The sequence below is a fragment of the Cinclus cinclus genome, chromosome 4 (assembly GCF_963662255.1).
Source record: "Cinclus cinclus chromosome 4, bCinCin1.1, whole genome shotgun sequence".
NCBI lineage: Eukaryota > Metazoa > Chordata > Aves > Passeriformes > Cinclidae > Cinclus > Cinclus cinclus.
The window spans coordinates 35,470,902-35,492,163 of record NC_085049.1 but is presented as its reverse complement, the minus strand read 5'-3'; the positions used below and the strand labels follow the sequence as shown (position 1 = coordinate 35,492,163).

Here is a 21,262-nt window from a genome sequence, read left to right as displayed (position 1 = left end):
CCTGCCATGGGTAGGAACACCTCCCACCAAACCAGGTTGCTCAAGGATTTATCCAGCCTGGCCTTGAGCACTGACAGGGTTGGGGCATCCACACCCTCCCTGGGCAACCTGTTCCAGTCTCTCACCACCATCACAGTTAAAAATTTCTTCCAACATCAACATGGAAACATTTTTTTCTTGGCTTTATTTGGAACTAGACATAGAAAAAAAATCAATGAAAAGGTTTTCCATGAAGAAGCTTTTAATTTTTTTCCAAGCAATCTGAAAGGAACTGCTCCATTTTGTTTAGTCATTCAGTATTGACTACTTCAGCAGCATGGAGCTGAACTGATTCGACATACCACAGCTGGAACTCTCCTGGTAACATCTTGAAATCAAATTTCATGATAGTGTCTCTCCCTGAAGCATTGCTCTGAAACTACTTCCTAGCTCTCAGTGTCATTCATCTAACTGCTACAGAGCTTCTCTCCCCAGGCTTCTTCAAAAATAGTGCTAAAGCTCACGTTTTCTTGTGCACCAGAAAAAAAAAAAAAAAGACAACTTAGAATACTTGAAAAAGTTGACAAGATTACATTATTTTTCTTGCTGGTCCCACCCAGGCAAGAGAAGCCTGTGCCACTGCAGAACATTAACTTCCTGTCACCTCATTCTCATCCCAAGTCAGTCAATCTCCTAATGCTTTTGACTTAAGTTTTAGTGGACTGCACGTCAAGTAGAGAGCATTATCCCAGTTGTACAGTTTGGACTTATTTAGACTGCAACAGTAATTTCTGAATGAAAGTACTGATAAATTGCCAATTGTTTTCATAGAGATCTCCATTGTGATTGCTAGATTACTGGGTTTACTGGTGACTGAGTCCTAGGGCTCTATATGTATATTATCAAAATAAAACCACATCTATTGCAAAGAAGACCGCATCATAAGATCACAGCTTGTTAAATCACACCCTGAAAAGAACAGAAATCCTATTTTTTAACAGCTCTTTCCTCTCTTCACTGTGACTAATGTTGTCCACATCTACTTTAATACATTTCTGAAATTTCTCTTTGCTGATATTAAAAGCAACATAGAGCAGAGCGTTTTACTACCTGCCCTAAACTATTAATGGTGGTGCAATATATGCTTTGTATTAACAGACCTAAACATCTACACTTCCTATGTTCTGAATATTTGGAAGTACTAATATACTTTAAATTCACTACAGAATGTTAAATAGACTGTAACAATTTTGAATAAGAATGAACTTCTGATAAAAAATTAAAAGTATTTACTTTTCAAATGCCTGTCACTATATCTGACCAACATGACATTAGTTCACTTCTAAAACTCACTCAAATATTATTTGTTTCATTTTTTAAATGATTCTTATACTATCAGGAACAAACCTGTTGCTCCTAATATGATACTTAGAGAAAAAATATTTTCTTGTAAAGATAAATATTCTGCTGTCTGTTAATAAAAATTTCATAAAACTAAATTGTTACAAGGAAAAATGACTTTAAATTGGTGCCATATTCAAGGGCTTTTTTAAAATTAAATCTTACCTTCTCCATACTGAACAATCAATTATCATTAAATTACAGTTCATAAGAATAGTTACGCTTTTATTTCAGTTAGGTTTTATGAACAAATATTTAACTTGATTTACAAATTCTTTCAGAAGAATCAAGACCTCTTGAATGTAGGGAGGACCTAGTCTTACATTTTAACTGGACTTCCAAAAAAAAAGTTATAAAAAGTAGGTTTCTGCAATTAGGGTACTCTGAAGAGCAATAGAAACACAGCCAGAAAATTCCCTAGTTTGAGCAACTTAAGTGACTGCCCAAACCAGACAGTTTCATGAAATTATAAATTTGGATCCAAAAACAATGAAAGCCAGATAATCCACTCATCAGAAGCTGTAACTATTTTAATGAGAGATGGAGGAATGTTCTTATGTTCACTTCTCTGGTTCTACTAATACATAACTGTAATTCATTAATTCAGGGTCAGACAATGAGCCTTTGAGCAATTATTCACATGAGTGGTCTCACAGAATTCAATGTCTCCATTTAATGTGCCGTTAAAATGGTACATGGGTGCATTTAACCAAAGCAAACATTAGTTCACTGCAACACACAACAGGTTGCACCATAAAAAGTGGAAAGATTACTCGGCCACTATCCATTGAGAACATTGAGACAGGAAAATAGGGTCATTAATTTCAAGAAAAGATTTTGCTGAAAAAACAGCTGAGCCTTTTACCAGATTCTGTAAACCAAGTTGGTCCATTTCAGAATTTCAGTGACTACTCTGCACACTTTGCAAAATCAAGACAATCCCAAGTACAGAAAGTCTAAGAAGAAATTCTAGAAATACTTAGGCATTAGGCTGGAGAATTTTAAAGAGAAAGGCAATGAAAAATCAGCCAGATAGAGAGGCAACTCAGTCTCACCTGCAATCTCACTTACTCTATGTTTGTATCAGCCACCACAGCATGGCACCTTGTGCCGATGTCGGAGCTACTATGGGTCCTTGCTGAAGTACAGCATAAATCCAGCACATTTTCTCAGGGAACTTAGATGCTCTCTCATTCTTGATCATGCCTTCTAGTCCAATACTCTTATAATACATACATGTTTGGCTCAGATAAATACCTTTTATTATATTTAATGTAATAATGAAAAACTGGATAAAAATAAACTATTTTCTACCTGTGTCTTTATCTTTCTCTATTGCACAGCTTATTTTGCTGGCAGACTTAGGATGTTGCCTGAAAGACAACATAAAACCAAGTGGTGTGAGCTAAATGCCTGAGATCATCTCCATGTGCCTAAATCTTTTGTATATTTTTGAACTACTCAATGCTAAAAGAGAACAGGAGAAGCAGAGACACCATTCAATTTCCTCACACCGATGCAGTTTGCATGCCTTGTTGAAGGCAGACTTTATTTTGCCACTGTATTGAACAGAGATATTTGGAAACACATGCTACTTCCTGGCTTATCTAGCAGCCTGCTGACTTACTCAGCTCAAATGAAAATCCAAATATTATTACTTGTCCTACAGGCACTTCCAGAATCCTAAATCTTTGCATTTACAATACCATCAAGGTCTAAAAGACATTGCATATTTCCTTCCCCATCAAGAGTAGGGTGTTCAATAAATTTTAGAGACAAATGTCCTTCAAGGCTGAAGATAAAGGCTAATGAACTTGGAATTAGCATAGATTAACATCATCCAGTTTTAAAAGGTTTTGAGGGAGTATGACTTCAACCCAAAACCCAGAATTCATGCCTCTCATCACCATCCCACACTATCATACCTGAAATTATCCTCCCCGGCTCACGTTAATTTGAGCCAAAATAATAGTTCACTCCCCAGGGACCACTTCTTTGCTATGTTCTATTCTGAGATATGTGTAAATCAGTCCAGCTGCATTAGTTCTGTAGTTGGTATGCAAATATCAGGCGTTCATGGAAATTTTAATTGGCATCAATGCTGGACTGTATAGTGGGCAACATAGAAGAGCAGAGATCTTGTCTCCTAAGGTATTTTTGGAGCCAGTGAAGTTCTCCAAGTCAGAAAAAGTTGTTCCTCCAGAGGGCGATAAAGAGCCAGCACCTGACTATTCTGAAGTGAATTTGGCAGATTATCAAAGCCCGTGAAAATCCTTCTACCTTCATCAGGATGAAGTTCCCCTTTATCCGTGTGCAGTTTAAAGCCCTGAGGACAAGCAGTTCTGGACATAAGTGAGGGTAGACAGGACAACATGCATCCTTATGTAAAGTGCATTACAATTATTGATGTGTATTACTTTCATAAATAATAACACTGTGTTGTTGTGGCCAGAAAACCTCCACTCTTCCTCTTCAAATAGGTAATACATATGGAAATATAAATAGCCTTTGTTAGTCCTCTCACATTTATTCACAAAGAGACATCATAAAAGTGAAGTTTGTTACATTAATTCTTGTGAAGAAATCACATTCCTCTTATTTGTCCTTGAAATTATTCAACTAAATGCATCCTGTCTGTATGAAAATCCAGAACAAGGGTCTTGCTTCAGGATAAGACACTGGATAAACCACTGTACCATAGAAACTATTACCTGGGGAAGTTTTGACCTTATTTTTAGTTGAGGTAGAAGAATATTTAAGCAAGGTTTTAAAAGGCCTTCCAGGGTACAGACACTTTTTCCAATGGGTTATGCACCAGACATTTTGCTGGGCTAGAACCCTAAATGCTATTCAGACCACTTAAAACAATTGTGTCTCACCACACTAGTGCCCTTTTCAGTAACATTTATTGACAAAAAGGCAATCAACTGAAGAGAAAAGAGAACAGTCCACTCATATTATTCCTTAGTCTCTGAACTGTGATGTGCTTGAATCACTCAAAGAAGTTTTCTAGTATAAAAAGCAAGATGAAATTCAACAAAATACTTACAGTTCTTTGCATTAGTAAAGGAGTTTCAGAACAACCTATCCCTTCATCATTAAAATTTGATTCCATATTGATTATGTCTTCAATGACTTCTTCCATCTGATAAAATAATATTTTAAGACAAATCACTACAAATAATAATGGAGAAAAGAAGTTATATTTAAAATACAGAGTAATTAATCTTGACTATCTATTACAGCAATAAAACTGAATTTCAGAAGTTTATATCTTAAAATTCAAACAATTCAAACACTTCTATACAATATTCACATTTTTTACTTCTTGTGAAAACAGTTGTGGCTTAGAAAAATATACCATTTTCTTAAACACCAGCCCATGGCCCTATTTTAACTCCTTATTGCAGCACCACGATCAGATGACAAAAGTGCATTGTTAAGCTGTAACCGTGACCTGTCATCTTGATCAAATGTGTCATATCCACAGTCCATTGCTGCATTGGTGCAGGAAGACTGAAAGGAACCTGTGGCTCTGCAATTGCATGAGACACTCAAGGTTCAGTGTTACATGCTGCTCTCTTTGGGCAGGTGGAGGTGTTTTTTGTTTAGCAGTACATTGGATACTTTTTCAAACAGCCTTCTGGTCTCTTTTGCCAAAAACTATTGAGGCAGGTGGAATAGCTCAATGATTACTTGGGAATGAAGCAATGAATACTTTGAAAGCATATATATATATATATATATATATACACACACACAAATTTAGAAAGAGTACAGTATGAGTTTTCAATTATAATTATGGTCTTGTTCCATTCACAACATAATTCTGGGAGAGATCCCACTGTAAGCATGTCACTTTTAGCTTTACTGTCTGCAGCTCTTGGGAGCTGAAGGAATTGTAGGTGCTCCTGTGCGATGAAAGTATCCCACAGACATGGGACCCTTCAACACAGACTTTTAGACAACATGGCCCGGCACAGCTCATACATGCATTCCTCTCCCTCTCTAAAACCAGAGAAGTACTGTGCCAGGAGTTGTGCCCAGACTTATCTAGGAAAGCACCATCAGGGCCAGAAGGATACCAAGAAATGCTGGCAATTAAACACTATGAAGGAGTGAAGTTTACTGCACCAGCCTGGGTGTTGGCTCTATTATTATTTACTAATGTAACTATAGCCTACTCTTAACCACAAGGCACACCCACATTAAGAAATTACACTGTGACAGTCGTCTCTGAGTCTGAGATGACATTACTCAAATCATTGCAAAGCTGCCAGGATCTTGTCAGTGCCAGCTATCACCCTCCCAGTCTTCACCAGGCACCCTCTTGCTCACCAGGACAGAGCATGGTACAAGGGCAGCCTCCTGATCAGACACAAAATGCCTGAGAACAGTTCCAGCACAGTGCACTTTGCCAGCATGGAGGTGGGCACATAGATGTCCACAAAGGCCGTTTAATTAGCATTTCAAAGTAGCTCCAGTAATCCATAAACCTGACTTAAAGTGTCAGTTGTCAATGCAGAAGGAATGGAGAGGCCCACAGATGAGCTGTCCAGGAAGCTTTATGGGCTCCCTCATGCTTAGGTATGTAACATCCAAATGCTTCCATGAGTCACGGTGTAGGCTTAAGATCTTTCTGTTCTATGAAAAGTCCAAGACATGATACAGCATCTCCATTTCTCATTTCTGTAAGAATTCCCCTTTCACCTAATAAACAGTCTCTTTTGAAATCTATTGAAGCATTAAAAGCCGTAGTGACCTACATCTCACACTGGCTAAGAATCTGATATCGTATTATAACTGCACCTCTATTAAAATCGATGGTGGTACTAAAGTTAGCATATCTTTGCCAATTTACTCAAGATAACCCATATAAAAATATAGCAGCTAACTGAAAAAATGAATGGGTGATTTTTTCAGTTATATATTGAGGGCAATCAGTATTTAACTTTTTTTATGCAGCTAGGTTAATACCATCAGACAGAAACAACTCCCATCTGAAAAAATAATGTTTATCTTGCAAAGTGTATATTCAGAAAATGTACAGAAACATACGTTGCATATATAAAAGGATGCATTTTATCTGGCAGCAGTCTAAAAGCTTGATCCTGAAGTAAGCTATTCACAGGCACACAAGGGAATAACCCACATAATTCAAAAGGATACAGAAAGCAAGCGCCATAACCAAAGACCCCTTGAAAGTTAAGAAAGTCATGTCTTGCCCACTTCTAGTACGGGTGGGTCATGTAGCACGTTTGTAGAAGACGACAAAGCCCAGTTCCCCTTTCCTTTACCGCATTTTCGTGTTCGGCTCCAAGGGCCAGCAGCTTGGTGACAGGGCTTTCCGGAGTGCCAGCGCTGCTCACTGGAGGCATGTGTCCGTTTCGTAGGATGGAGCTCACTCCCACGGGCTGGATTGTGTGAGAGTGGGACAGGGAGAGTGTCTGGCTGGACAGCTTGGTATCAAGGGTCAGGTACTGCTTCACCTGGTGCCTCTGGCTCTGCTGTATGTGGTATCTAGACTGATTTTCCAAGTGTGTTTGTACCTGGGAAGGAATGTGAATAATTGCTGAAGTTTCAAGTTGCTTTTATCAGTGTTTATGTATATGCTCACTTTAATATACTTCCAAACAATAGATTCAGCTTTAATAACACTTAGATAGAATTATTAGTACTTTTCTTCAGTTTTGCACCCACATTTTTTGTTTACCACTTTCCCCTTACGCATCAGAACAAACACTCTGAATAATGATAAAGAAAAGCAGAATTAGGGGGAAAAAAAAGCATAATCCTGAGAAAAGGCCAGAAATATGCTATATATTTTTCTCAATTAAAAGTGATCTCTCTTGAGATCACTGCAATCAAATCTACATGCATATATGTACTCTGAAATTAATAGACTCTTTTGTACATGAAAGAGTAAATAAATGGACAAAAAGAAATATTATCCAACCTATTTTAAATATCAACAGCAGCAGACATTCATTCACACCTCAATCCACATTTGTCTCACCTTGTAATAAGTACAGTCACTAAAATGAGGCATTGCTGTACTTTGGCAAGAGTCAAAGCTATAGTTCTGAATGACTGCTCACTATCCACAAACTGCACAGATTTCTGGAAGTGCCTCTTGAGGACAGATCACTGTTTGAGTGGATTGGGCTTTATAAACTGAGTGGTCATGACAAAATGGCTGATTGAGTAAGATTTCGGGCCATCCTTTGACTACAAGATTGACAGTTGCTACTTCAAACAGCTCCCATTTCAGATCAGTGTCACATTCCAGCAATCTAACTACCAGAGGAGCACTGCATACACAGACCTTATTGTCATTTCAGCCCTGTGGCTCTCTCCTCTTCCTATGGCATGACTGGTCACAAATGTCTTGTAATAAATTTTTCTCAAGTGGTCTCTGTGTAAGCATGATTAATATTTGTTAAATAATAGCAAGATTTGCTTTGAAGACTTTTTTCTCCAAAAAAAATTTAGTCATTTAAGCAAACTTCTTTTGATTCCCCTAAAATATATAAGCAGCAATAGATAGCCATAAAAGCAGTTTGTATTTGAAGAAGTTATATTTCTGTACAATATTGCAGCACCTACTTTATTTTTAATCATGATAGTATAATTTTAATTATGTTTCTTTTAACTAATTTTCCATTCATATAAAAAGACTAAGCCACACAATAATTAATATGAGATTAATTATTTTATGAAAGCCCTAAAGTTATTAAATAGTATTTCATTAAAATATTTAAATAAAATCTTAAATATACTGTTTGGATTTTCTCCTGGTTTATGTTAGGAAGGCATGCATGATATACAAAGTTGCAAAAATTACATGTGTATTTGGGATTTACTTACATCATTATTTGCTTTAACTTCAATTTTTTTGTTAGTTTTAGAAAGTGCATAATGCACTGTTAGTTTAAGCTCTGATTTATAACATGTAAGGATACATGCAAAATCATAACAAATAATTCAGATACTTATGCATCTATTTAGTCCTTCATACTTTAGATCATATTGAAAATTAGGTACTCAAACTTTCTTAAATAATAATCCAGTGAAATATATTGCATGTCAGTTTAATCATTATTTCTGAGCAAAATCAAATCTATTAAGGGAAAACAAATATGGTCCGTTGAATGGCTGGAGCAGGAATTCTCTGTGTACCCTCATTTTCTGCTGCTCTTTCAGAAGCATCCATGGACAATTCACGATTATGCTGGACTCTACCCTCACTGACTGGATACACAAAGTGACCACTACCAAGAGCCTTGCCTAAACTAATGAAGATCTCTTTCCAGCAGTGCAGAACTCTGCAATCAACAGCTTCAAAAACACAGGTTCTTTATGTGGCATAAATGGGAGTGGGAGCAACACATAGGCAACAATTGAATTTAATGCTTTTCACCCATACTAATATTTTATCTTAAATGAAGCAGTCGAACCCTTTGTAATGAGCAATGAATTTCTGACTTTAGAATTTCTACAGGCCTACCTGAAGCATAAAATCAAGAATATCATATACTTCAAGTTAAATGGGAAACATAAGAAAATTGCAGTGTTCAAAATCTATACTACCTTGGTTTAAATTTGGTTTTAATAAGGAATTTTTTTTTAATACGTCCACAATAAAACTGCTGAGAAGTCAATGGCATGTGTTTTTTTTTTTCTTTTCTTCTGGGCCTCAGATTGCTAGTGGCAGACCAAAATCTCTGTGCATCCTGTTTTCTTAGTGAAACACCACAGGGCCATCCCACTAGGCAAAGGGAAGCTCTGCAAAAGACATTCAGCTAACTGTTGATTAGGTTAAAAATAGTTTATCAGAAGTGCTTATTTAGTATGATAATCTTTCAGTGATTATATCCTGTCCTGAACTTACATGGGCAGAAAAAGATTTAAAGCTTTGCTGACAGAATGCTGCTGTGGTTTTGCAAACCTCTCTACCCCTTTACTGTTCCAGTTACAGTCATTACAAAGCAGAATCTTTGAGGTTAAAAATGGATCTATGCCCTGATTTTCATCTTTATATATTCTAAATAAGTCTTAGTACTCACTGCTAAAGTAAAGCACTTTTTAAAATCAAATCACAATGTAAAGACAAATCAGAATGGGAAACCTATTTTTAATACTGCTAATGTACCATAAAAGTGGGATGGGGGTAAGGGAAATTCATACTGTGAGAAAGGAATATTGAAACTGCAAGTCAAGCATTCTAAAGGTAGAACTCATTTTTTAAGCTGTGCGTGTGATATGTGTGAATTAGGAGTAAAAATTCAAATCCTCATAATTCTGTAAAACCAGAAAGTCCAGTGTCTCAATTCCAAGTATGACTGATTTCTTGTCCATTGGGATGTTGCATGACTTCTGTTAGCTTTTATCAGTGGTATGAAAGTAAGTTTCAACTTAGATTTTCTGAATATTGCAGATGACTTTAAGTCTTTTAAGTAAGTATTGCCAAAACTGCAAAGGTTAAAGTTTTACTTGATTTTGAGCTTCATTTTAATGATGCACAAGGAGCAGTTAAGCACTGGCACACATTGCCCCGAGAGGTTGTGCAATCTCCTTCCTTGGAGATTTTCAACACTTTTCTGGACTAGGCCCTGAGAACCTGAAGAAGCAAAGGAAATCTAAAAACAGACAGGGAAATTTGAATTGATAGTCTACATATAGAAACGCTGAATAGCCATTATCAAGTCTGGTGAGGAAAAAAAGGATGATGTCAGGTTTGAAGTTCAGTGAAATAAATGCAAAAAGCAGAAGATCTGAAAGATCAGTTCCACATAATCTCACAAGTAAAATAACCAAGATCAACATGCACTTAGCTGCTTAGAGATCTTAATCATGTGCATGCTTTAGATCCATAAAACACAATCCTTCTCAGAAAAAAAATAATAATACAGGTGAAAAAAAAAGATTTTCCAGAGTAGAAAAATTTTTATTTTCCCAATAATCTTAGTGTGGTATCCTTCAGCAGTGCTGAGAAACCAGTTTTTCAATTCAGAATCTTTTGAGGAATTCCCATAATCTGTGACAATATTGTACCACAGCCTATGTGGAATTTTAAGATTCAGAATGTTGATTCTGATGCACCTTTTACTGCCACAATAGTCTGAATATAGGATTACCTTTTTTTTTTTTTGGCTCTGTGGTTCAATAAATATTTAATCCTTTGTTTAAAGCAGAAAAGCATGAAGGAAGACCCTGAAATGGATTCAGGATATCACATCCAATAATCTGGCACATCTGTGGAACCTGGATTCTCATCTCTGACAAAAATTAAGCAGTGTGATTTGATAAAGCATATCTTCTAGCTCTCAGCAGACCATTCTCTATTAAATGTCTCTCTGCCATCCTGTTGTTTTGTGAGATGGATGACCTTGCTTGTTGGTATACCTGATTTCAAGGAATCTAGCAAAATATTTTGCTAGGCAGTCAGTGACCACTTGGTGATCCAGAGCCTGACTCAGACAAACCTCAGACACAGCCCAGGACTCAGTGTTGTTCTACTGATACACCTGCTCTAGCCTGTAGTATAGTCTATAGGGCTTACCTGGCCCTTCCTGCCAAGTGCTCCTGATATCACATGTGCAAGGTGTAACGAGGTGATGAATTTGTGCAGATGAAGTGCTGGTTGTCCTCCCAAACATTCTCTTGCAGCAGCTGTAGCCATGTATTTTAAGTGCTAATTATCCCAGATTTTTTGAGGAGTGAAGGACAGCATAAAATCTAATAGTTAATAGGTTATCCACTCTCTCCTAGGCACTGTTTTTGTTTAATATCTGGTTTTCCTAAATACAGTGAATTTAACGTCTACTCAAAACCAAAAACTTCAACCATGAAGGGAGTCAAAAGCATCCAATACAAATGCAAATACTATAAATCCACCAGTTCCACAAAGCTGAAACAGAAATAAAAACTTTGAGATGGATTTTGTTATCCAGAAAAATATCCCAATGCACAGGAAACTGACTGTACCTATTTCTATTTTATATCTCACTGACAAGCTGGTTCTGGGAACAAGAACATAACCACCTTTCAGGGTTACAGATACATATTCAGACTTCTTCAAATGCTCTTTCTAATTTGAGCACACATCATCATGTTGTAACACTGCAGCACAGTTGTGTAATATCTTTTCCCGTATTCACATTAAGTTTGCTTTCATTTCTAATATGTTGCACAATGGCACAGCTTTACTTTCAGTAGTTTATTTACATAAACTGTTTTACTTCACAGATTGCTGGTGGAATTTTTCTTCTGCTAGTAAAAGAATATATAGCATGTCAAAATTAAGGAAAAATATATATTTAAGGGACCTAAAGAAGGAATGAACAATGCCACTGATATTCCATTAAGCAGCAGTGTTACATCTTTCTTGGTGTTCCACTAAGAGAAGCAGCTGATATCTGTATTCCCAGGCTGCTCAGCCCAACATCTTTCCCAAGAGAAATAATAGGAAAACTGAAAAGAGATTCAATTAATAAATTATTAAAAGATAAGAATATAATTAATGCTAGTCAACACAGTCCTGTGCAAAATAAGCCTTGTCAAACAAATCTAGTTCTGGTCTTTGATGAGATTTCAAGTTAGGTTGCCAAAGGTAACGATGTAGGTATAATACACTTCAACTTTTGTGTGCCTTTTGACTTAGTATCACTCAATATTCTAATTAAAAATATAGCACTGTACAGTGTCAATAAAACATGTTTTTACTGGATTAAGCATTGGCTGACAAGCATGCATAAGAAAGTGATCGGCAAAGGCTAGGCATCAGAAAGTGGAGCTGTTCAGTCTTGTATTACTTAATTTACCATCAGTGATTTGGGACTAATGAAAAATAAAACAAGCTAAAAAGCATAAATATGTTTAGACTAGAGTTCCCAGTCAGAGTAGAACATATCTGCATATACTGGAGGAAAAAATACAGGATGCTACATTGAAGTGAACACCTCGAGCAATGAATCTGTAAAGAATTTGGGGTCATAACAAGCCAGCAACTCAGCAGGAGTGTCCCAGTGATGCTAGAGGAAGAAAGGAAAATGGCATAAAGAAGGGAGTGAATAGGACCCTGGCTTTACTCTGCTCTTATTTATGGCTCAGGAGAGATCAGTAATGGAAGCCTAAAAATATTTCTACCTCAAATATTTTTGAAACGCTATTGAAAAATAGAAAGTATGTAGAAAAGAACTATGGAAGTATTTGAAGACTGAGAAAAGGGCATTTCAATAAAAGTTTAAAGAAACTCAGTTATGTTCTTGTTGACAGCTTGTGAAAAAATTTGCAAAATTCATGAGACATGCTGAATGTGAGCCACTAGCCACAAGCTGAAGTGAGGCATAGCAGAAATTGTGTGCATAAACAGTGAAGCACTCTAAAGGAAGTGTTCTAACTATTGTTTTGTTCAAAGGTTTGATGACTTTCTGGGAGAGACGGAGTATCCAAATCCAAGGTACACTTTTATCACACATATTCTTGGACTCAAAGAGTACTAAGGTAATAACTGAATGCAATACAAAAGACTGTGATTTTAGAGAAATTAGAATGAGGTGCCTAATAATTCTTGCTGTGTTTACATTTTATGGGCTTTTGGACCTGAGAGCTGGCTATTTTAATGGCAACCTTTGATGTAAATTCACTCTGAATTTAATAAATGCTTAAATTTTGGCTGCAAAATAATATGCTTAAAGATGATCATGGTATACTGGACAGAACTCAGCAGACTTCACTAAAGTTTGCCATTTATGCTGGCCATTAATTTGTTTCAGTGCTTTTAATAGCTTTTGAAGAAAAATTTTTCACTCTGATAGGACTGATCATTTATCATCAATCCTGAACACAACACCTCTACAAATGAGTGATGGGACTTCATGTTCTTTTCTGCCACTGTACTAGAAAATAAGCATTTAATTATCCACTCTTAATTATTAAAGTGTTCCGTAAGTACCCAGAAATTTTAATTCCATTTTAAGATAAGAAACACAGTCACAACACAGACTATTTTTGCTTTGTATCTAAGGACTTTCAAATGTATTTTAAGGGTTAGGGGGAAAAAAATTAGTTATTAAATAATCCTTTTTAACATCTATTACAAATGAATATCTGTTGTTTGTTTCTCCTGCTCTCTTTATTAAACTTTTTGAGGAAAGACTATTTGTAAAATTATTTCATAATAAAATGAAAATTCAATTTAACTTAGGAATTATACACTTCTGTTCTATCCTGAAGACTATCACCAAATACTGTAGCTGTTCACTTTAATGTTTAGTTTATAAAAGCATGTGTGATTATGCCAATTAATTACTTAAGCTAAACACAGTAATTAATTTTTAAATGAGAATATTTTTCCTATAGGAACTTTGATCTGACTAGATGAGACCTTCCATTAATATGCATGAAGAAAGAATACAAAAACATCTAGTCTGGAAACTTACAGCTGTATTTAGTTGATGCCTTACAATAGCTTTCAAGTTAAGAAAAAAATCTCATGTGACTCTAATGCACTATTTTTCATCTTATTTAACCTTTGACATTGTATTCATCAGGAACTTGTGAGTATTCTTTCAGGGGTGAAGGGACTGATAAAGAAACATTTAAAACTTTGTTGACAAATACCTTGTCTTCAACAATGACTATTTCTTGTGTATTTTGGTATCTCAACGTCTAAAAATAGCTGATAAATGTGGGGTAGAGTGGGAATAATTGGAAAATCTCCATCACACTTCCAAGTACTATAAAAAGCAAGAGGAACATAGGAGCAAAACAACTGCAAAACAGACTTTTCAGAAACCGGTGCTGGGTAAGAAAACTCTCTTTGCAGAGCATAGGTAGCAGAACAGTGTTTCTCTCAGGAGGAGAAAGGCAGTAGAGTTCTCAGGGCTGTGGCTAATAGAAGCTAGATCTTAGAGCTAACCATTTCCTGACAAATCCCCATGCAGGCACTGGGATTTTAATAACGTTCCCCCATTGTGGTATTCTCTAGCACTCACTGAACATTGACTGAGCTCAGTCCTTTCAGGTATTCCTCTGTGCTAACCTCCTTGTGCAATCAGAAATGAGTTGGGGGATGCCAACTACCTGCACTGAGCAACTACAGACACATTATCAAAGAGAGCACTTCCATTTGCACCCGTGTACCTGAGACACTCTTGGCTTCTTAATTGAACTCCTGCAGTTAAGATACACACAGCTCTGATGGTTCCTTATCCATCACCAGCTTGACTTCTGAAGAAAGGATCCCTAAGGTCTTAAGGCCAGCTTGTCAGCCAGTCATGTTTTAAAATAACAATGAGTCTCGATGACTTTGTGGTCTTCACTGGTAGAAAAGAATCAAGTTTTAACATTGCACTATAAAAACATCTTATAAAGTTAAGCAAATCAAACTACAGGAAGTATTTTGACAAAACCATCCCTTTGATTTAACTTGGAATTTAAGCTGAAAATCCAAACTGCGAATAAAACTAACCACTACAGGTAATAGGCCACACAGGCATAACAATGGTTCACAATCAAATTAAGAAACCCCAGCTAATATCCTTACTTTGACTCTGCACAGTGACCCTGTCCATGCTCTCACTGATTCATGAAATCTGTGAATATAAGAAATCTTTACTGTTCCAGTTCCTCTTTATTGTTGGTGTTATTACAGGATAGTGGATATAACAATTGCATTTCAAGAATGTAAAGAAACCTTTTGTATGGGTAGCTACATTTAAAGAGCTAGGTCCTGATACCTTTATTTAACTTCTTGTCTCTGCCTCCATAAGTTATTCAAATTAGGTCAGCAACTAAGTTGCTAGTAAATGGAGAAGAGCATACCACAAACAGATTAAAGGAAAATCAGTTTTGAAAATAGAAAACACAATCATCTCCTTTTGAAATAAAAATGTTAGTGTCAGTGAATTTCCATCAGTGTGGCTTGTTCAGTCCTTGCAGGAGAAACAAAATAGCAACATTAAATGTTCTGTATTTGTGAACTCCTATGACTAGCATATACATAGAGAAATTACAGCTAAAGCAGCATGGGAAATCTGTAGCCAGAATAATGTATTTTATTCAGCAGTTCCATATTTTCTTTCATCTAAAAGAAATCTACTCCAAATATAGGACTCATATAACACAGACTAGTAGACAATAAGGAAAAATCTTGGAGACACAAAAGCTTATATTTTAATTTCAGCATTTTTAGCCATTTAACTTTCAATGAAAGCACTCAGAGATCAGTGTATGACTCAAATATGACTCAGTCAAATATGACTGTATTATGAACACCCATATAGTCTATTTTGTTATCTATCTGTAAAATTTGTAGTATAGGTCTGACATTGAAGAAATGCAGCCGGTACATGTAGCAATAATTTCAAAATACTTTGGGTTTTCTTTGATTTTTATTTTTTTTTAATGTGGCAACAATATTTTTTTCAATTTTATCTCACTTTAAAGGTTAAGACAACTCAGAAAGGAGTCAGCCCTAAAAAGTATGAAGAGGGATCATGAAGTAACAATTTTGTCATTGTTTGCTGCACGCTTTCTCTGGCTCCACAGGTGAGCAGACCTTGTATCTTTTGAGATTAAGTGATGGCAGTAATATCCCTCTTGTTCAGGTACATCCAGCAAAATAGTCCTTGAAGCTAGATCTAAAAGGTGTATTTTCCTGGTACATAAAGATATGAACATCAAATATAATGTGGCAGAAAAGTACTGATGGTAAAACTGCTAAGAGGGGACTTTCACGTTTGAGTATGTATCTAAGGGAGGGGTATGTCTTTTTGTCCTTACTTCCTCATTCCTTTGGACTCCATTGTTTTGGCAGTGTGAGCTGAAGAATATTGCAAAGCCTGAACACACTAAACCTACCTCTGGTGTGCTAGTCTTCCACAAAAATAAAGTTTAATAAGTTTTGTGATTGTGGGTAAAATCACTGAGTTTGCCTGTTCCTAATATGAAAAATTCATGGATATGTGCCAAAGGGACTGCATCAACATCCTCAGCAAAAAAGAAGCCTATTGGATGAAAGGCATAGTCAGTTTGTTAAAAGTGGTAACACTTTCACCACCAGATGACAGCACTGCTTGTTACTACCCCTTTCTTTATGATTCTGTCCCCCCTCATTTTGAAAACAAACTGTAAAGAAATATGCAGCCCCCAGCCTATGCACTGCAAGAACAGAGGAAACAGAACCAGTGCCATAAGGTGGTTTGGTGAGACAGTTGCATCAGGGAAGCTAATCTGTTGGACAAGATATTTTAAGCTGTGAAGGGTTATAGCTTCTGTAAAGGCACAGACAAAACTAGCTTTCTCAGAACTTAGAAATGTGCTTTCTATTTCTATTTCCTCAGTCTCAGAATGATAAAGAGGCCAAGGGGGGCAGCTTTCAAAGTAGGCGTCTTAGGTTCAGCTTCACAACACGATTTTTGTGAAGTCAAGGCAGCAACAGCATTTTGAGCCAGCTTAGGATGTGGTCACAGAGTGTGCTTTCATACAAAACGAGCAGATTGGGTTAGCTGACAGCAGTAGGTGATGTTTCCATCAAAAACAGGAATGGCACTTCAAGGATAGCTGCATGAGAATAAAGTAAAAAAAAGAAATAAAAAACCAAACAAACAAAAAAAAAAAAAACCAAACAAAAAACAAACCTCATATCAGCTGGTAAAAGCATTTTTTAAAAATCTACCTGGCCTATTTGGTGTCCAAATGTTTTCTGGCTGTAAGTAGCAATGTGTTTGTGCGTGTTCATGCCCCAAGGATGCTGCTGACATGCTCTTCATGGGGTTAGCAAATATTACCTTCATTACCTGTACATCAGCCAGAAATCTATGTATTCTTCTGGCAATACTTTTCCACCTATGGACTGAAACTAGTAGCAGTGGATTTACAATGCATTAAGCATGTGGCCTTTGAAATAATTTAATAACTTCAAAGAATTTGTGTTTGTCACTATTCTTAAAAATATGAGTTAAATAAAGAGCCTAGCTGTAAGTTTTAAAACACCAAATATTACCAGATATGATCACGAATATAAATGTTCGCTTAAAAATTTGTAATTGATTTTGAGTAATATTGAACTATAATTTTGTATGTTTGAACCAGAAAACATACATCTCAGACTAACACTGGTGAACATCTGCTGAAGACAAAGCAAGCAAAAAATTTATTCAGGGAGCTTTTGCAGCATGCAAAGCCCCCAACACTTAAGTTTTGCTGTAGTCTGCAGTTGACAGGAAAGCTCACAAAGATAGCATAATTGGTACTTTCAGTACTGAACTGAGAAAGCAGTCTTGCCTTTTGATGTGTGCTTAAATTAATCTTAGTTCACAATATGTTCCATTCAGCACTAACTCAATTAGTAAAAAAAAAAAGTTAATACTATTTCTAATATGCAACAGACAAAATTCAGCCTTTACATTCTGAAATCAACCTTTAAAAAGAAAACTTAGAACTGCTGTACCAACACCATAAATAGATTTAAAAGTCAGCCTAGCAGAAACAAAAACGTGTGTTTCAGTGTAAGAGTGGTACTCTACAGCATTTCCATCTCAACTTAGGTACAACAAACCTTTTTGCACTCAATAGATGCTATAGAATAGGAGTTGGAGGAGTGATATTAGGCTAAACTCAAACCACTTAACAGTTTCCAACTAATAGCCACTAAATATAAACCTTAATTATCAAAAGATGATTGATTTTACTGGGATTAATCAAGAGAAACTCCTACTTAGTTTAAATGAGAGTTCTGTGTGAATATGGAATTAAAGCTTACTACTGGTAGGCCATTATTAAGAGCATTATTTATAAGCTGTATTGTATAGAACAAGTCCTTCAAATTAAACGATCCTAATGTGGAAAGGAATGTACAACTCAAAAAGAAGTTATTAGAGTTGCCTAGAAAAAATATTGTGATATCTATGTATACATGTGAAATATTTCATTTGAAAGAATATTTAATAACTATAGCTATTTTAAAAAGTCCTCAGTATTTTGCCACAGAACTTTCAGCAGGGTAACGTCACAGTGTTTGCACTGCAACAGAATGGTGTGCTGTGAATGTTAATGCCAAGATTTAGTGAGTTTATTAATATTAACAAATTTATTTAATTAACAAGTGAGTTAATTAGCATTTTGCTGCATAATCAGTAGTCCAGAGAGAGAAGGCAAATGTTACAGACAGAAGACAAATGCTAGTCTCTGTGGTCCTGCTTAAGAATCCGACAGATAAAACTGTGATTCCAACATACATGCAATAAAGTATGAATCAATTAGCCTGATTTTCATCAGGAAGCTAAAAGTACAGAAATATTGACTGGCCAGCATCATCACCTACCTGCAGTGCCTGGACTTCTATCAGTCTTATCACCTCTACACAACAGCATCACCCCAGAGCCTGGGTACCCAAACAAGAACTGCAAACAAGAAAGGACTAGTACAAATCTGGCCATGAATAATATATGTCTATGTAGATCCAGTCTGTTTGAGGAGAAGAAAGGAGAAATGGTTCATAAGGGTATTTCCTTAAATCTGGCTGGAATTTCAGTTATATAAGAAGAAAATATACAGAACTTTTAAGGAAGTCTTAAATGTAGTATTAACTGAAGAATATATGCTAGAAGAAATCAATAGCCTAACAGTACGGCCATGTTAGCAGTTTCCTTCAATCTTTTTTGTCTTCACTGTAGCCATTCAAAAGCCCACAAAGCCTAAATGCTTTGTGACACAGACCTTTTCCTATTGTAGTATTTTGTTATTATTTTAATCTGGAATGAGAAAATTACCTTCAAAATCAAACACTAGGGTTATTGTCAACCCAGTTCACAATCAGAGTTTATTCAGCATTTTCTCAAAGTAGTTTAACACAATTCACTGAGATTTACTCAGGCTCATCCCATTTTCATTAGCTGGATGCAAAGCATATATCTAAGACAGTTAAATGTTGGCAATACTCCTATTTTTCTCACTCAAGTCTAGATTTTATCCTTATATTAGTGGCCCTCAGGACCATCCCACTGAATTAAGAGATGGATAAGTGCTTGTCAGAGTGAGGAAGACTTTCTTACAGAAAACTAACACAGAGTACAGCCTAGGTAAACATGGCTTCAGACTACAGCTGTGCTGACCTCTGAGATTTTATTTCCTTTTCACTCCTTCTTTGACCACACATGCATGAGTGCACAGCCCACAGTTAGTCAGGATGATCTCTTTATTAGGCAGGAGTATCCTTCTCTAAAGACTACAAAATCCCTCTACTTGAAGTGTAAAATTGCTGCTGTCCCTCCTCATGGCTGGATTTCCAGCAGAATTTAGCTTGTCACATTAATCCATGAGTCTCCAGCCCAGCTAATTCAACCTACATCTCCAATTCTTGAAGCAAGATTTTTGTGTAGGTTACTAAAATTTCATATTCATTCCAAAAATGCACTTTAAATTATTGTTGATTTTCTCTCTTCAAAAACATTTATAGTGCAGCTCAGTGGAAGCTTACATTTAACAAGGTAGATTAAAAGGTCCTTTTCAGGACCTTATGTCATCAAACCCATTTTCTCCTGTAAGACCACTGTAAACCTTGAATGAGAAACTAAGCATAGTAGTATCAACAAAGAATACTCAAGTAACCAGAGATTTGAAGATGGAATTATCCTTCTATTTACTGGAAAGCTTTGAGGCAACGTTCAGGGAAGCTGGAAGAGGAGGATATGCTGACTCCGGATGAGTAGCCACAAAACAAGAACTGGGTTTAATACAATTGTGAAAGAGGAGACACTATGACCAATTAAAAATGGAAAATTTTGACCATCTAGATAAAGCTGATAATGTAAACAGGAAAAAAAAAATAGGCCTTGATAAAAAGGTATCAGAATACAAAACAATAGAAAAAAACATTAAGATCACTTTGTACTTGGAAGGTATTTTGGGTCTCCCTCTATTCCTAACCATAATACTTGAGGACAAAAATAAAGCCATTGAAAATAAAATAAGTGGAATAAAACTAATGTCCTGGCTACAGCTGAGATAATATTCTTCTCAGTACAGTGCTGTGTTTTGGATTAGGTATGATAATAATATTGATAATACACAGATGTTTTAGTTGTTGCTAACTAGTAGCTACTCTAAGTCAGGGACTTTTCAGCCAGTGAGGAGCTGCACAAGAAGCTGGGAGGGATTATGGCCAGGAAAGCTGACATGAAATGGTCAAAAGAATATTCCACATCACAAAATACCATGCCCAGTATATAAACTGAGGAGATTTACCTGCAGGTGAGAGCCAGTTGTGGCCCAGAGGCAGCATCATTCAGCAGGTGGTGAGCAACTGTATTGTGCATAACTTGTCTTGGGTTTTATCTCCTGCTCTCCCTCTCCTTTCTATTACAATTATTAGAAGTGGTATTAGTATTGCTGTTCTTGTTGTGGTTATTATCTTTTATTTGCTTCAATTATTAAACTTTCTTTATGTCAGCTGATGAGTTGTATTTTCTTTCCTTTCCTTTCTGATTTTCCTCCCCTTCCCATCGCTGGGTGGCAGGGAAAAGGGGAAGTGAGCAAGCAGCTGTGTGGCATTTAGTTGCCTGGTGGGGTTAAACCACAGCAACTGTAAGGGCAAAGAAAGATTAGTCTGTCATCATAATGAAAACTAAACAGCCTTAACAGAATAAAAGGAAAACTGGAAAAGAGAAAACTTCTGTGTATTTGTACAGAACAAAGGGTCCTGATGTTAGACATGAAGCTCAAAACACCACAGGAGTATACCAGCCAGAAAATTCTTTGCCAGCATGAGCTGGGAATCACACAAAAGACTACCAGCAAAGCAAGAAACCGTCATCATCTCAGCAGGGGTTTTGATCATCTTATGGATCCAAATAATATGTGGTTGTTTTGTTGCTAA

General features: G+C 36.3%; 1 protein-coding gene across 1 annotated transcript in view; it reads right to left on the bottom strand.

The window, feature by feature from the left end:
• The window catches only part of TFEC (transcription factor EC), an 87,105-nt gene that overhangs the window by 26,284 nt on the left and 39,559 nt on the right, over nucleotides 1–21,262 (bottom strand). The window contains exons 2-3 of the mRNA XM_062491082.1: nucleotides 6,678–6,929; nucleotides 4,430–4,525 (exon numbers count right to left, since the gene is read on the bottom strand). Of these exons, the coding sequence (XP_062347066.1) occupies nucleotides 4,430–4,525; nucleotides 6,678–6,929 (348 nt within the window). The remainder of the gene's footprint in view (nucleotides 1–4,429; nucleotides 4,526–6,677; nucleotides 6,930–21,262) is intronic.